General features: G+C 39.0%; 1 protein-coding gene across 1 annotated transcript; it reads left to right on the top strand.

Moving 5' to 3' along the window:
- Positions 1–15,584: 15,584 nt before the first annotated feature.
- LOC100757084 (PRAME family member 12) lies at positions 15,585–17,027 on the top strand. The gene has a single exon (XM_027433998.2). The coding sequence runs from the start codon at positions 15,585–15,587 to the stop codon at positions 17,025–17,027; it is 1,443 nt and encodes a 480-aa protein (XP_027289799.1).
- The last annotated feature ends 1,124 nt before the right edge of the window (positions 17,028–18,151 follow it).

Raw genomic sequence — 18,151 nt, 5'->3', positions numbered from 1 at the left:
AGAGTTTTTCTTCTTCTTCTTCTTCTTTTTTTGTCCCTCATGTAAACTACCATATCATCTGCAGATAGTGTAAGTTTGACTTCTTCCTTTCCAATTTGTATCCCCTTGATCTCCTTTTGTTGTCTTATTGCTTTAGCTACAACTTCAAGTACAATATTGAAGAGATATGGAGAGAATGGACAACCTTGTCTTGTTCCTGATTTTAGAGGAATCACATTGAGTTTCTTTACATTTAGTTTGATGTTGGCTGTTGATTTACTGTATATTTCTTTTATTATGTTGAGGTATGTTCCTGTTATCCCTGATCTCTCCAGTATCTTTATTTGAAGGGATGTTGGATTTTGTCAAAGGCTTTTTCAGCATCTAGTGAGATGATCATGTGTTTTTTCTTTTGCAGTTTTTTTTTTTTTTGCACCCCGAGGAAGTTTCTGATTTTTTTAAAGATTTTATTTATTTATTATGTATACAACATTCTGCATCCATGTATGTCTGCACACCAGAAGAGGGCACCAGATCTCATAACGGATGGTTGTGAGCCACCATGTGGTTGCTGGGAATTGAACTCAGGGCCTTTGGAAGAGCAGTCGGTGCTCTTAACCTCTGAGCCATCTGTCCAGCCCCCTTGCAGTTTGTTTATATGTGGGATAACATTGATGGATTTTCGTATGTGGAACCATCCCTGCATCCCTGGGATGAAACCTACTTGATCATGGTGGATGATTTCTCTGATGTGTTCTTGGATTCAATTTGCCAGTATTTTTTTTTCTTTTTCAATATTTTTTTTTATTTTAGAAGCACCCCCCACTGTCCATTCCCCAGGGATTGTGAGGCTCTCCACAGGGGATAGTCAAAGTCTCATGTCATGGGGGGGGGGGCAGGGCCTCCTTCCCATATCTGTGCTGCAATAGTATCCTTCCATAGGGAATGGGCTCCCAAATCCATTTGTGCCCTAGGGATAAAGACTGGCTCCACTGTTAGAGGTCCCATAGACTGCCTTGGCCTCCTAGCTTGCACCCACATTCAGAGGGCTTGGTTTGGTCCAATGCTGGTTCCCCAGCTTTAGGACTCTGTGCTCTCACTAGGTCAGGTCACCTCTTTCTGTGGGTTTCTCCAGCACAGTCTTGACTCCTTTGCTCCTCCCTCCTCCCTTTCTGAAACTGGATTCCAGGAGTGTTTAGGCTGTGGGTGCCTGCTTCTGCTTCCATCAGCTACTGGATGAAGGCTCTAGGAATGATAACCAAGGTAGTCATCAATCTCATTATAGTGGAAGGGCATCAAAGGCAGCTTCTCCACCACTGCCTAGAATTAGCTCAGGGTTCTTGTCCCCCTCCTCTTCTTTGGGGGACCATGCGTTCTTCTCTTGGGGTCCTCCTTATTTCCTAGTTTCTATGGTGGTGTGGATTGTAGGCTGGTAGTCCTTTGCTCTATATCTATCCATATATGACTGAGTACATACCTTGCTTGTCTTTCTGTGGTTGGGTTACCTCCCTCAGGATGTTTTCTTCAAGTGCCATCCATTTGCCTGAGAATTTCATGTTTTCATTGTTTTTTTCCCCCTGAGTAATATTCCATTGTATAAATGTACCACATTTTCTCCATCCATTCTTCAGTTGAGGGGCATTTAGGTTGCTTCCAGGTTCTGGATTTGCCAGTATTTTATTGAGAATTTTTGCATCAATGTTCATGAGGGTCTGTAGTTCTCTTTCTTAGTTGTGTCTTTGTGTGGCTTGGCTACCAAGGTAATTGTAGCCTTGTAAAAAGAGTTTGGCAATGAACCTTCTCTGTTTCTATTGTGTGGAACAATTTGAGGAGTATTGGTATTAGCTCTTGTTTGAATTTCTGGTAGAATTCTACAGTGAAGCCATCTGGGCCTGGGCTTTTTGTTTGGTTGGGAGATATATATTAAAACAAAGGGCTGGAGGGATAGCTTAGCCATTAAAGACTAGGCTCACAACCAAAAATATATTTGTAAAACAAACCCCATAAAGGTAGGTAGGATCAGGACGGAGGGAAAATAAAGTAATTTATTCAAATTATTTGAATAGTAACAATATGCACCCCCCAAGTAACATAAATTTGGAATCATAAAAGAAAGCCCACCAAGTGTGAACAATGATTTCTTTGCTTTAGTTCAAGAATGAGTTCTGCTTTTGTGCTTTAAAAAGTGGCTGAGAATATTAAAATGAAAATATAGGTGATAAATACATCATTTACCCAAGAAAGGACCACTTAGAGCCTCTCTGACTTGCTGGAAAGTGTGTGGTTAACAATTAATTTTGCTCCTGGAAGAGAAAGGTGATATTTAACACAATCCTGTTCTGTGATTTCTTGACTTTTACCAAATTCTCGATTCTTAAATTTCCATCTTCGAACTGGCAAAGCCATAAGCAGGCAGAGCGAAGAGGGAAGGTCTGAGCTCAGTGAAAGGCAGAAGAGGAAAAAAAAAACTAGGTCAAAGCAGCTGCACTATGATTTTTCAAAGGCTATTCTAAGCATTGAAATTCTGATACCTCACTCTTGTGACAAAAATTGTAATGAGAACAGGAAGTGGTACCCCATGAATCCACTGTCCTGACAATGCTTTAATGAGAATGGGAAATGGTGAGAACATAACTAATTCGAATTATGATCCTAAAGTTGTCATCTGGTGGTTCTGCTCAGATGTGGAGGGATGAAGGATGTGGGACATCAGCTGGGAAAGTGCAAAGAAAAGCATGAAGATGGTGACATTGTGTGGCCTGGAAGTAATGGCAGAATGTATCAATGATGGAGGGGAAGGGCTAGGGAGGGGCAGAGGGGGAATTAAGAACAAGGATTTTGCTTGCTGAATGCCAAAACAGGAATACATTTCAGTATTGGTGCATGCCAACTGAAGGGGAAAAGAGAGAGGGTAAGGCAAATGCTAACACAGATAATTTAAGATAGGAAGTAACTAGTCAAAGAAGAATGTGCAAATCCTCCAATCTGGCCCATTGAAAGATGGTATATTATTTTTCTTGGAGATATTCAAGTTTGTTGAGTAGCAATTAACTTTGTGGTCCTACATTTTGTTTTTCATGAATATATAGTTTTACCTTCTAAACTTAAATTTTGAGGTATGGACTCATTGTAATCCAGGCTTGCTCCTACCCTCAACATATAACTCAAGATAGCCTCGAACTCCTCCTGATGCTATTCCTATACCCTCTGAGAGCAAGAATTTCAGGCATGCACCACCATACCTATTTTCATGTGGGACTGGGGCCTGCTTCTGGGGCTCAGTGCATGACTGGTAATCTCTGTACCAACTTTCTACTTTCTCTGTGTTGGGGGGCTTTTGATGACTGCTTCTATTTTATTAGGGGTTATAGGTCTGTTTAAATTGCTTATCTGTTCTTGATTTAATTTTTGTAAGGGATATCTATCCAGAAAATTGTCCATTTCCTTTAAATTTTCGAATTTTGTGGAGTACAGGTTTTCAAAGTATGACCTGAAGATTCTCTGGATTTCCTCAGTGTCCATTGTTATGTCCCCCTTTTCATTTCTGATTTTGTTAATGTTCTCTCTCTGACTTTGGGTTAGTTTGGATAATGGTTTGTCTATCTTGTTGATTTTTCTCAAAGAACCAACTCTTTGTTATATTGATTCTTTGAATTGTTTTCTTTGTTTCGACTTTATTGATTTCTGCCCTCAGTTTGATTATTTCCTGGCATCTGCTCCTCAGGGGTGAATTTGCTTCCATTTGTTCTAGAGCTTTCAGCTGTGATGTCAACTCTCTGGTGTGGCTATTCTCTAGTTTCTTCATGTGAGCACTTAGAGCTATGAACTTTCTTCTTAGTACTGCTCTCAAAATGTCCCATAATTTTGAGTATGTTGTGTCTATATTTTCATTGAATTCTAGGAAGTCTTTAATTTCTTTATTTATTCCTTGACTCAGGAATGGTGCAATTGTATGTTGTTTAATTTCCATGAGTTGGTAGGTTTTCTGCATTTTGTTTTGGTTTTGATTTCTAACTTTAAAGCATGGTGGTCTGATAACACACAGGGATTATTCCATTTTTTTTGTACTTAATGAGGTTTGCTGTGTTGCTGAGTATGTGGATTATTTTTTAGAAGGTTCCATGTAATGTTGAAAATAAGGTATATTCTTTTGTGTTTGGATAGAAAGGTCTGTAGATTTCTGTTAATCCCAATTGTGTCATAACTTCTGTTAGTTCCTTTGTCTCTTTGTTAAGTTTCTGTCTGGTGGTCCTGTCCAGTGGTGATAGTGGGTGTTGAAGTCTCCCACTGTAACCGTGTGAGGTCTTATTTGTGATGTGAGTTTTAATAATGTTTCTTTTACAAGTGTTGGTGCCTTTGTATTTGGGGCATAGATGTTTAGAATTGAGACTTCTTTCTGATGTATTTTTCGTGTGATGAATATGAAATGACCTTCTTCATCTCTTTTCATTGATTTTAGTTTGAAGTCTAACTTATTAGATACTAGGATAGCTACCCCAGCTGATTTCTTGGGTCCATTTGATTGTAATATCTTATCCCAACCCTTTACTCTGAGGTAATGTCTGTCTTTTGAATTTGAGGTGTGTTTCTTGTATGCAGCAGAAGGATGGATTCTGTCTTCATATCCAATCTGTTAGCCTGTGTCTTTTTATAGGCCAGTTAAGACCATTAATATTGAGGGAAATTAAGGTCCATTGAGTGTTTATTCTTCTTAGTTTTTGATTTGTTGTTGTTAGTGGTATTGTATGTGGATTTACCCTGCCTTTTATTTTTTGTTTTTGTAGAGTGGGATTATCTATTGCCTATGTTTATGTGAGTGTAGTTAATTTCCTTAGGCTGGAGTTTTCCCTCCAGTACTTTCTGTAGGGCTGGATTAGTGGTTACATATTGTTTAAATCTGGTTTTGTCGTGGAATATCTTGTTTTCTCCATTTATAGGGATTGAAAGCTCTGCTGGGTATAGTAGTCTGGGTTGGCATCCGTGCTCACTCAGAGTTGGTAGACTATCTATCCAGGTCGTTCTGGCTTTCAGCATTTCCATGAAGTCTGGTGTAATTCTGATAGGTTTGCCTTTATATGTTAACTTGGCCTTTTTCCATTGCTGCTCTAAATATATTTTCTTTATTCTGTACATTTGGTGTTTTAATTATTATGTGACGAGGGGACTTTCTTTTGTGGTCCACTCTATTTGGCGTTCCTGTAGGCTTCTTGTACTTTCATTGGCATGTCTTTGTATAGGTTGGGAAAGTTTTCTTCTATGATTTTGTTGAATATGTTTTCTGCACCTTTGAGTTGGGTTTATTAACATTCTTTTTTACCTATTATCCTTAGGTTTGGTCTTTTCATGGTATCCCATATTTCCTGGCTATTTTGTGTTTTGGATTTGTTGGACTTCAGATTTTCTTTGTTTGATGAGTTTATTTCCTCTAGTTTATTTTCAGCGTCTGAGATTCTGTCTTCCATCTCTTGTATTCTGTTGGTTATGCTTGCATCTGTGATCCTGATTGTTTACTCAGCTTTTCTACTTCCAGCATCCCCTCATTCTGTGTTTTCTTTATTGTCTCTAATTCAGTTTTTAGGTCCTGAACTGTTTCCTTCAGCTGTTTAATTGTATTTTCTTGGCTTTTTTGGCTTTCCTTAATTTCTTGCGTCTTTTAGTTTGTCTTTTCTTCCATTTCTCTGAAGGATTTTCTGATTTCCTCTCTTAGGTTCTCTATCATCTGCATGAATTTGTTTTTAAGGTTGCTCTCTTCTGCTTCTTCTGTGTTGGGATGTTCATGTCTTGCTGGTGTAGAGTCCCTAGACTCTGGTGGTGTCATATTGGGTTTCCTGTTGTTGGATATGTTCTTATATTGTCATCTTCCCATCTCTTCTTCCAGTGGGTACAGGTGGTGTCACTTCCTTTCCTGGTGTGTATGGGTCCGATGTTCTCTTCAGGTGGGTGCAATTGGCTCCCATACTCTGATGGGTCTCAAGTTGGGTGCAGGCAGGTCTGAGGCACTTGCTCTCCAGGTGGGTGGGAGCAGGACTGGCACAGAGATGTCAGCAGACTTTGGGTTGCTTGGTCCTCAGGGGTCGGCCCATCCTGTCTGCAGACCCTTGGGCAGCAGTTCCCAGAGTGGGCAGGTGGAAGTTGGGCCCAAGACAGAGGCTGAAGCAGCTCACCTCTGCACTCTGTGCACTCTGTGGGGGCCGGAATAGCCCAGCGATCTCAGCAGAGTCAGGCTCCCAGTGTCCTCAGGGACACCGATTCAGTCTGCCTGCAGACCCGGAAAATGAAATCTTGACTGAATATCTTCATTTGATAATGCAAAACTTAGAATGCTGAGGTTTTTTTAAAAGTTGTAAGTGAAGCAGTGACTATGGAGGATTACCACCTACTGGCTTGCCTTCTATGGCTTGCTCAGCTTGCTTGCTTATGCAACTCAGGACCATCTGCCTAAGAGTGGCTCTGCCCACAGTGGACTGGACCTTCCCACATCAATCATTAATCAAGAAAATGGGCCAATCTGATGGAGGGACCTTAATTGTGCTACTGTCTTCCCAGGTGAATCTAGCTTGTGTCAGTTGACAAAAACTAACCTGCATGCTTTTCTGTGCTTTATTTACATGCTACCAACATGTCTAAAAAGATTTTGTGTCATTTTATTCACAACTAACAGACTTTCCTTTTAATTAGTATAAATGTAAAGTTTCACTGTAACATTAATTCCTGAATCAATTAAGTAGTGAAGGGAAGAAACAGTTCTTGTTTTGTTGGGGGGTAGGAGGTTACTTAGTTGTCTTCTATAAATGTATGGTTGAGCCTTTCTATCGAAGGTCATTTAAAAGAAAAATAAGTAAAAATCTAACTGTGTGTACATGCAGATTCTCTTTTAAATTTTGAAGTAGCATAGCTTATGTATATTTTTGCATATTTCTTGGATATAGAGGAATATATGTTAACTTCCTATTACCATAGAAAAATACCTGGAAATATTTATAAGGAGGAAAGATTTAATTTTGGCTCACTATTTTGAAAATTACAAAAATGTGTCTGCACAAGATAGGATATTATTTATTAGAGAGGAAGCAGGTAAATCACCTCCAAAGAGACAAATTAACTGATTTGTGGGAAGAAGGTAGTGAGCCTAAAATAGGTGACAAATCTAACAGGTTGCTCATAGCTTTCTGCTTGTGGGATCCTTACGAAGAGTCCAAGGAATTGATTTGATAGCAGCTGTAGATAATACAGTCTAGCTTATAGACATTCTTGTGTAAAGGGTTTGTTTTAGAAGATTCATAAAAGTTTATTTATGAAATTGAAGAATTGCTATCTTCTCCTTGCTGTCTCTCCAGTATGTACTAAAATCTTTAGACGTTGGATATGGCTGTCCTCTCCTTGCATTTTAATTTTCTGATCCACCCTGTCTCCTTCTCCCTCTCCATCATTCCTTTTCTTTCCCCTTCCTTTAGCGGTGCTGGAGGTTGAGACCATGGCCTTAGGAATGATAAGCATGTACCCTTTGCTTCTGAGCTCCATTCTCAACTCTTTTGTGTATATATGTATCATGCTTACCAGTGCAGGGCAGAGGCTGCACATGGTGACTTCCTCTATTGCTCCACCTGATAGGTTTTTGATTTTTGTCCTAAAACTAGAGTGTCTGTTTTCATTTTTGGTTTTGTTATTGTTTGTGCTTTTTTTCCTGCTAGACTGGCTAGGCAGCATCCTGATCCTCCTGTCTCCACCCGAGCACTAGTGTAACAGATCTGGGCCCATCTTTTGCCTGGCTTTTTATGTTAGTGTGTGGACTAGGAGCTCAGATCTCTTGCTTGCACAGCAAACAATTTACTGAATCATTTCTCAGCCAAAGCCTACCTCTTTTATCACCTCTTTTGAAGGACCAGATTGAGGCAGGATTATGCACTTAAAAGAAAAATTCAAACAACTAAATAGCTCTTTACATTCTAGTCTGTGATAGCTAAAGTAATTGTTAACTTGATTTGGAACCTGTACTCACCTGGGAGATAGTCCTCTGGGCATATCTAGGGGAGATTATCTTGACTGCATTTATTGAGAGAGAAAGAACTGCCTACTGTTAGTGATATTATTCCTTGTATGGAGTCTGGACTGTATAAGTGGAGAAATGGATCTCCATTTCCTGATTGTGAATGCAGTCTGATCAGGTATTTCATGTTCCTGATTTCTTTACTTCCCTATCAAGATGGACTGAACCCTGTGAGCGTTTTATAAATCTTAAGTTGCCTTTTTAGCCTATTTTTTCACAGCAACAAGAAAATAGATGGTAAAGGATTCTTCACAAATACGTTCTGGACAAAAGTAAAGGTGTAAACAGAAATGACCACCAAGTCAGTACCATTTCAAACATAATTCCCTGATAATGAGCAATTGATGAAGTGGGTGTGACATCATTTATAATTACATCAGTCATACAGGCTTAAGGGCATGCTAGAACCATATGATATCTTTCTGTACTTTCAAATCATTTCAGGTCTCACAGCCTAAGTCATTCATAACAAAGAATTTTTATGTTCATTCAATCAGTTTTACACCTTTAAAATTTTTAAATTGTTTCTTAAAGATTTATTTTATGTATATTAATGTTTTGCTTGTATGTCAAGAAGAGGGCATCAGATCCTCTGGAGCTGGAGTTCCAGATGGTTCTGAATTACCATGTGGGTCCTGGGAACTGAACCTGGGACCTCTGGAAGATCAACAAGTGTTCTCAATCTCTGAACCATCTCTCTAGCCTTGAGTTTTATACCTTTATGGGTTGCAGATAAGAAAAAGTATAGCCAAGTTCTTCGTAACATGCATTCACATTTGACACTTCACCTCCATCTTCATATGCCATCAGTTTCTTTTTTGTTGTTGTTGGGTATTTTGTTTTTGTTTTCCTGAGACAGGGTTTCTTTGTGTAATAACCCTGGCTGTCCTGGAACTAGCTCAGTAGACCAGGTTTGCCTCGACTTCACAGAGATCCACCTGCCTCTGCCTCCCAAGTGCAGGGATTAAATACATGTACCATTACCACCTAGCACAGCTGTCCAGTTTCTTTATGATACTGGAGTGTCTCATATCAGGACCACATAGATGAGAGGTCCTGTGGAGATCACTGAGGAGATCACACAACCTTGGGTATCTTCTCTTTCATCTCCTCTGGGTTTGGCTTCAGAGTGAGGCCCTAGATCCAAAACATTGTGGCTCTGCCTCACTAGCTTGTAGCCACTGTGCTGTCACCCAGAGTCACTACCAACGATATTTTTGCCAATCATCATCATCATCTCCTCCTCTTCTTCTTCTTCCTCCTCCTCCTCCTTTTTTGTAACCTATGATTATTACCATTAACATAGTACAGTGGCAAGGAAGGGGATATTTATTGACTTATTGCTCACATTTTGATCTTAACACTATTACTGTGAGTATCTTTATGATCTGAAAATTTATTCACTAAAATGTTTTTAGTCTTGTGAGAACTCTTAGCCACAAAGGTATTCATAAAGTCCTGCTCCAGCTTCAGGTAGAGAGAGCTTCCATTTTATAGTTTCTACCTAAGATCTCACTCTTAATAGGTGATGGATAGAGTAGGACACAACTCCAGTTGGCAGGTCCTAGGTGTAGTGAAGGTGAAGGTAGCCTTGGAGCAGTCTGAGAAGACAATTTTGAGCCAGTTGTTATCAGATTTTACTAATATCTCACATATCATAAAGAAGGAATTTTAGAACCTAGGACATTTATGGAAAAGACAGAAATAAGAGCAAGGAGCAGTTCTAGGTAGCACCTGAGATTTTAAACCTGGCAGCATGTCGGCTCTACCAGTTTAGAGCATATTATTTTGGGTATATTAAGTTTCTTTTTCTCTGAGTTTTGCTTTCTTCATCTGATAAATGATAGTACTGTCATAATCCTCAAATGATAGCTAGGAACCTGGACTATGTGCAGAAGTTATGGCTAAGTGCCCAGATTCTAATTATTCTGTAGAATAAATTTAGGAGCCCTCAGTATTTGAGTTTGAAGAGAGATTCTGTGTCATGTATTATTGCTAAGAGGTGAATCTCTTTAGGAGAAACTTAGCTTCCTCGCTTGGATGAGGGATTCACTCTAAATCACGCATCTACTCTGAGTCTATGTTTTGTGTCTTTTTAAATAAAACTTTCTACCTCTCTTGCTGTTCTGCCTCAGTCACATTGTGGTTTGAACCAGATAAAATTTGTGCAGATGCTTTGCTAAAGTACATGGTGATCTCCTTGAAACATACATAAAATTGTGTGTAACAATGTCAGTAATGTTAAGACCACTGAACTGTACAACTGAAATTTGTTTGATTGGGCTGGTGGGAATTTTTTGTAACATACATCATGGTTTTCTGGAAGTTAAAATTAGTAGGGAATTGGAGAAAATTTCAGAACAGCCACTTTTGAATGTGAAGTCTTCCTCCATGAGGCAGTATCACAGGTTGATTTTAAAATGGTGTGCATTGCTTCTGCCAATAGAAGAAAAGAATTTCTTTTACGATTGTCAACTCTAGAGTATTGACATAAAATGCTGAGGTATTTCATTTGCTAGTAAGAGCCAGTTTACATATATTTATCTTCATAAACTTTATCTGAATTTTAGTATTGCTTCAACAAATAGTTACTTGCCAAATGTACCAGTGTTGCACTGGAATCTATAGTTAGTATATTGCAAGTACTATTTTATTTTAGCTTTACAATGGCCTTTCTGAAGAAAATGTTATTTGCGATTTGTGGGTGAAAAATGAATGCACACAGAACAAAAATAACTACTGAAGGATATGCAGAAAGTGGTTTTACACAGACATCAATGGAAGTACAAGGCCAGCATTCTTCCCTGTATAGAAATCTGATACAGAGAAAAGAAATTCAGGGATAGACTGCTAGCTTCAGGATAGAATAGTGCTTAACTATAGAAGGGGTGTCTACTTTCCATTTAGCCCCAGCCTCTGTATGGGGAACACAAGATCCTCACCTTAATAACATTACAATTAGAGGACTCATTGGGATTTTTAAGGTATGATTGGTTACACTTAGGCTATTTTCTTCCTTTTGAGTTTCACAAAAGCCTGATGAATGGGTAGAATAAGTACTATTATCTCTATTGTATAGTTGTGGAAACTGAGGTTAAGGAAATGAAGTGCTTTGCCCAATATCACTGACCCATAAAGTAACAACTAAGCTTAGCCTGAAGTCTCCTGATGACATTTGTAAATGTGCCGGACCCAGATCCAGACCCCCATAAGTCCCAAGTACTCAGTCATGGGCCATTGTAGTAGGCAGTATTAGCCCTTCTCAGAGGGTTTATGCTTATAAATTTTTGAGTCCTACTTTTGAGACACAAACATGAAACCTGAGTCCTGTCAGGCATATTGAATAACTGTAAATCTCACAGAAGAACCAAGGACATTCTGTCAAGATGTTCTGTGCAACATGTTCTGTCAATACTGTGATTACCTTTTGGAGGTCCTCTTATGTGGTTCCCAATGGCTGATCTGTTACAAAACAAGTTCAGAGCCTTTGCTTTTGTTTAAGAGAAGTGGAAGGATGAAATAAATACATAAACTTAGCTCTAAAATAATGGCTAGAGAGAATGAGCTGAAACAGCCTGACTCCTCTGATTCCTTACTCAGCATGTGAGCTGAGTCTTCGTGTTTTGTAAAGATGAAATCGTAGAACTGATAGGAATTTAGAGATGGAGAGGACACTAATATTTATCAAATGCAAATAGCCACCTTGTCTTGTGCATAGTGCTGATCTGGGGGTTTTCATGCCTTCTCCCTTAAAATAACTCAGGAAATATGGGGCATAGTTCCTGGAGTATCTAAGTAGCTTTCCAAAGGATATATTCACAAGCCTGACTTTTGAAAAAAATAAAAAAGCATGTTTGATAGCAATATCTGGTTTTTAATTGGCAATGTGCTGGAAAATTGCAAACTGCGTGTCTTTTCTTAAAATGATAAACTTTATTTGACAATAATTCCAATTACCAGATACTGTATTTGTAGTAGGCATTTTTCAGAAATACGTATCCTCCCTGGAGCCCGTGGGGGATGAGGACATTCTCTCCATTTCACAATAACAGCAAAAATGGGTAGTAGAGCAGAGATTTGTACAGATTCACATGTTGAGTTTTAACATTGTTTTAAGCACCCTATAAAAGATAGGTATTAGAAGTTAGTTGGGATCATAAGGCTTTCCCTATTGTCTTTTATTTAAATCTTTCCTCTCTGCTATATGATGTCAAATGGCCTGAGCAGGTATTTATCTCTATTGTAATGTAATGTTTAGGCTAAGAGTTTCTCATATTTGTGGAATTACAGAGCTTCAACCATATTAGCATTCTCCCTGGCAACAGCCAATGATTTTTTCATGGACTATGGGGTTTAGTAAATACTGATCAGAAATTCAAGATCACTTAGGATATCTACTTTATACATTAGTATAGTTAATACATGCTAATAAACATTTATAAAAATAGTTGTGTTGAATAACCATTTTGCAAATAATGGTTTGACCAAAATGAGTATCATTAGCATGGAATGAAGTTGTGTGATTTAATACATACATACATACATACATATATACATAAATACATACATACATAATACATATATCCAATCTTGTACATTTATTACAGTTTAGTAATTACACATTTGACAGCTTGTCCTTACAGTGGAAGGACTTCTTCACAATGTCATGCATTAAATTGCGTGTAATTTCTTTTCACATCGATTGTAAACAATCAAGTCAGGTAAGTTTTAGTGATATGCTTTCTTGAAAGCATTTGTCTTAATATCCTTACTTAAGAAAATCGCAGAACTCCATTCACTGCCTAAAATGACTGGCATTTTGTAATGATCATTTTGACAAGGTTTTGTTTAAATGTTTAGTGTCCACAGGCACAGAAAATGATTTGTATTCTTTAAAGTTTTGTTTTGATATTACTTAGTGAGATTGATGAATTAGGTACCTAATATTTTTCCAGATATATTTTCCTGATGTTTTATTTGTGGATTGAAGATGATTTATCCCAGTTAACATTTTCTTTTCTATAAAATTTGGAGATGACAATGCTATTATTCTGCTTTTAATTTTTTTCTATAAAACATGAATAATTTATAAATAGAACTTTCTATTTAAAAGGCTAATGGCTTAAGTAGGATAAGATAACTCTAATTTAGGATTTTTTATAATTTTTCTTTATTAATCTTTTTAAAATTTATTTATTTAGTTTAGAAACAATCAAACACCCACAGCTAAGCCCTAAACTGTACTCCTGGAATCCAATTGTAGAGAGGGAGGAGTGATGAGCAAAGGGGTCAAGACAGAGCTGGAGAAACTCAAAACAGCTGACTTGACCAAGTGAGAGCACACGGACCCCAGTCATAAAGCTGGGAAACCAGCATTGGACCGAACCAAACCCTCTGAATGTGAGTGCCAGTTAGGAGGCCTGGGCAGTCTATGGGACCTCTGACAGTGGAACCAATAGTTTTATCCCTAGTTCACAAATGGATTTTGGAAGCCCATTTTCCATGGAGGGACACACTCTCAGCCCAGATACATGGAGGAGGGCCTAGACCCTGCCCCAAATAATGTGACAGACTTTGATGATTCCCCATGGAAGGCCACACCCTCCCTGGGGAGGGGATGGGGGTGTCGGTGGGGAACATGAGAGGATGGGAGGTAGAAGGAACTGGGATTGACATGAATTTATCTTTTTTCAATCTTAATTTTATTTGTGTAACACTTATTTATTGTATTTGTGTATGCATTGGTATGTGTTGATGTACATGCCTAAGTATACACACTTAGAGGCCAGAACTTGGTTTCTCGTATCCTTTTTATCATTCTCTACCCTGTTTTTTTGAAACAATCTCTCATTGAGCCAGGAAATGCCCAGTTGGCTAGATCGGCTCACCAGTGAGTTTCTAGGATACAACTCTGCAGCTACTGGCTTATGCCCCTACCTCTGGCTTTTTCTGTTGGTGCTAGAGATCTGATGACATTTTTTCATACTTGCATAGCAATTACTTTACCCTTTGTGTCTTTTTCCTAGCATACTTAAGGTTTTTAAATGTTACTAAATGCTATTTTTAAAAGTTTATAAAAATCTAATGTTTGTAGTTCTTGCTTATACCTTTAAATTTTTATAAACATTTGGTTCAAGAAATACAAAATATTTTAAGTTTTCTAGCACCAGTACATTTTGATACTGCAAAACTAGTTGTCTTGTTCATATGAAAATTAGTAGTAGTTCTGCAGTTCATGACAACAGTTTTTAAAGTCACTAATTGTTGCATTATTTCACTGTTATATTTCATGTATATTTTAAGCTGTAGCCAGTAGAACTTCTGTATTAAAAAGCATATAAGAAGGTTTTTGCTTTACATCATCTAGGAAGTCTGTGGAGAATGCTTATTTCATATATCAGAAGAGCAGCTTCACTGGCAGGATGATATAACCTCTGCATTCATTTGATCATCGACCACATAATCTTTCAGAAGACAGACAGACATTTGGCAAAACTGGACTTGGATTTTGTTTCATAGGTCTATGTTTCCTCTTTATAAAAATGGGGATGAGAATCTGTAAGTCATCAACATTTTAGGGCTAAAAGGAAAGTTCTTCAAAACTTAACATGACTTTTATCTGAGGAGGTAGGAAGTAAGGTTCCTTGGGAATATTTTAATTTTGAATATGATATTGCTTATCTTGATCATCCTCTTTCTTACTGTTTCTTGGTTATAGTTAACCTGAAACTGTGGCATTGTCTCTTTTGTATAGTAAAAGTCCCCCACCCCTTTGGATTTGGAAGGAGTGTCATGAATAGTGGTAGGTGTTATGAGGGTCGTTGCCTGGAAGCCCCCTTAAGAAGATCTCTATGCTCACTAGTATTATTATGTAATCATCATCTGATAGCCCTCAGAAGCCTCCTTCTGATTTTGTCCTTTGGAATTATACTAGTCCCCATGATATGCCACATTTTGCACTGTAGTTTGGGGCATACAGACACTAGGCTAATACTTGGCATTCTTGTTAATTTGAGCCTCAAAATGAACTTAGTTTTCTGTCCTTATAGATGAGAAAATTGAAGTGCAGAGAAAATATAGTCCCACTATCACATAAGTGGTTTTATCAGAATAAGGAAGCCAAACTAATGTTGTCTTTTTCTCATTATGTTCTAATTACTCTTCTGTAAATTGTTTCTTTTACTAATTATTTAAGAAGAACATTTTTATAACACATTACTGATAATAGATGACACTTGAGAAATTATGTGTCTTCTTGGCTTTTCTTTTCCTTCGTATTTCTCTTGTGGTGGTAATTTAGGGGAGAGTAACAGTTCTGTCTCCTACTGTGGTTTGCATAGGGCTTGGGGCTCGATTGTTGATTGCCACTGCAGTGTTCATTGCAGGTGAGACTCACTGGACAGTCCTAAAGTCTGAGAGAACCACACTGGGAAGAAGAGATGAAGGCAGTTCTTATAACCAGAACTAGTTATAAAAGCCTAAACCTGGAGTGCCTGGCCTGTTGGAAGAAGGAACACAATCGACAGTATATGCCTCTGTTTCCCCAGGGTCCAACAGGATGAGCATCCGGACCCCACCCACACTGGAGGAGCTGGCAAGGAATGTGCTGCTGAGAAATGAGACCTTAGCCATATCTGCTTTGGAGGACCTGCCCATGATGCTCTTCCCAGCACTGTTCAAGGAGGCCTTCAGTGGCAGACACACTAAGATTGTGAAGGCTATGGTGGCAGCCTGGCCTTTCCCCTGCCTTCCTCTGGGGACCCTGATGAACAACACCTTCAACCTGGAGGTCTTCCAGGCTGTGCTGGATGGACTGGATGTCCTGCTGATACAGCAGGTTTGCTCCAAGAGGGGGAAACTTCAAGTACTCGATTTTCGGCAGGTGCACCATGAGTTCTGGTCCATACAGGCTGGAACAAGAGATGGGGACTGCTCAGCAGAGACTGTGAGTGAGAAACAAGTAGTGCAGGTCCTTCCCAGAGATGAGCTGAGGGGGAAACTGAAGGTGGTTGCTGACCTCTACTTCAGGTTCCAACTGGATGAAGAAGAAATGTACTTGTTGCACTGGGCCCAGCAGAGAAAAGACTTCCTACAGCTCTGCTGTGTGAACATGAAGATTGTCTTATTGTCCCTAGATAATGTCAGGATGGTTCTGACAGTTTTCGAGCCAGAGCACATGGAGGTTCTGGAACTCACTGTAGATTGGAATTGGTGCACTCTGGCACGATTTTCTCCCTGCCTCACCCAGATGAGAAATCTTCACACACTTTCCCTAGTGTGGATTCACAAGAATGGATTTGGGGTTGTGTATATACCAGGTTTAGAGAAGTTTATCCAAAAGTTCATTGCTCAGTTCTCCAGACTCGGTAGTCTCCAGCATCTCTATCTGAATGGCTTCTGTTTTCTCAGTGACCACATGAAACTCTTGCTTAGAAACCTGAAGACCACCTTGGAAACCTTCTCTGTCACTCACTCCCACTTTTTACAGTCACATTTACATCACTTCTCCCAGTGTCAGCAACTCCATCAACTAAAACATCTGGACATGAGTGGTGTCCCAATGTCCCATTTATTTATGATGCCACTCAGGGTTCTCCTAGAGAATGTTTCAGACACTCTTGAGACCCTGGAATTGCAGGGGTGTGAGATAAAGGACTCTCAGCTCAATGTCCTCCTACCTGCCCTCAGCCAATGCTCCCAGCTCACCAAGGTTAATTTCTACACCAATGACTTCTCCATGAATGTCTTGAGTGACCTTCTCCTCCACACAGCCAACTTGAGCAAGATGACCATGGAGCAGTACCCTGCCCCGCTGGAGTGCTATGATGATTTGGGTTATGTCTCCATAGAGAGATTTGTACAACTTTGCCTTCTGCTCATGGATACACTCAGGGCCATAAGGCAACCCAAGATGATCTCCTTTGCTACAGATGTTTGCAGCAGATGTTTTAAGCGCTGTGTGTATGACCAGGAGATCAGACTTTGTCCTTGCTTGCAGTAAGGAGGGGAATATTAAAAAGCGTAAACCTGAGCCCAAGTCATTCTTTGTCTTTTGTCTAGTATTATGACCCCTGCTTCCATACATGCTTTGGAAATTGGTGCCATCTACCATGAGATGACACAGCCAAGGGGAGTCTACCCAGAGCCAATGCTTTTACCTTAACTTCCCCCCGTAAACTAAGCTAACAAACCTCTTTTATTCATACTTATCCAGTATTTCATTATTGTAATGAAAATGTACCAGTCCATCCCACAATCCTACCCCTCAAAAAAGAGGGAAGAGGAAATTACTAGTGAATCTGCATATACGTGGATATTTATCTGACAATACCTACCTAAGAAGATAGATGTGAGAAGAATAACTCTTTTTCCCCTTGGTCTACTTGCTCCTCTTCTGGAGTTTATATTTTCCACCTTCATTTCAGTGGAGTTGTGCTTGATTTTGTAAACTCCATGGAGGACTAGAAATGTTACAGGGATGTGGTTTCAAGAAAGATATTGCAGTAGCTCTCAAATAAGGAACCAGATATTGCAGTTCCAAAGTAGGCTCTGGGCAGAACACTGCATTTGAGAAGGCAAGCCTGAGTGTTTTTGACTTTTTTTGTAAAGTGATAGAATAAGTTCAGGACCCAAATAGAATGGGCTTGAGATATTCATGGTACTTGAGCGGACAAATGTGAGTATCAGCTTTCAAACTGATGTATTATTAGTCTGTGCTAACTAAGTTTTGTTGTAATTAAACAAAGTAGCTTTGGACTTCCCCTAAATGACTAGTGTTACTAAGTCTGGAAAAGACTTAGTAAAAAGTTTTCCTTCGTAGTTAATTTATTGGGGGGTTTCATGTATGTTAGCATTAAGGTTGATTTTTTTTAAAGATGCAAGGTGGGAGGGTAGAGAGATAAATTATTGGCTCTTGTGTGGCAGCTAGGTTTCTCAGAATTAGTTCAAGTCTACTGTAGGCATATTGAATTTTGTTGAACTGCATATGTAATTTTTGGGGTTTGTTGCCACTTATAGACTCTCAATTTGGGTGCTATAACTCTATCTTTAGAGAATGACTTCTAATTTATATTGTTCTACAATTAAACATAATGTGTTGTGGATCCTGTAAAATTTATGAAAACA

Source organism: Cricetulus griseus (assembly GCF_003668045.3).
Source record: "Cricetulus griseus strain 17A/GY chromosome 1 unlocalized genomic scaffold, alternate assembly CriGri-PICRH-1.0 chr1_1, whole genome shotgun sequence".
Classification (NCBI taxonomy): Eukaryota; Metazoa; Chordata; class Mammalia; order Rodentia; family Cricetidae; genus Cricetulus; species Cricetulus griseus.
This window is presented reverse-complemented; position numbering and strand designations above follow the sequence as displayed.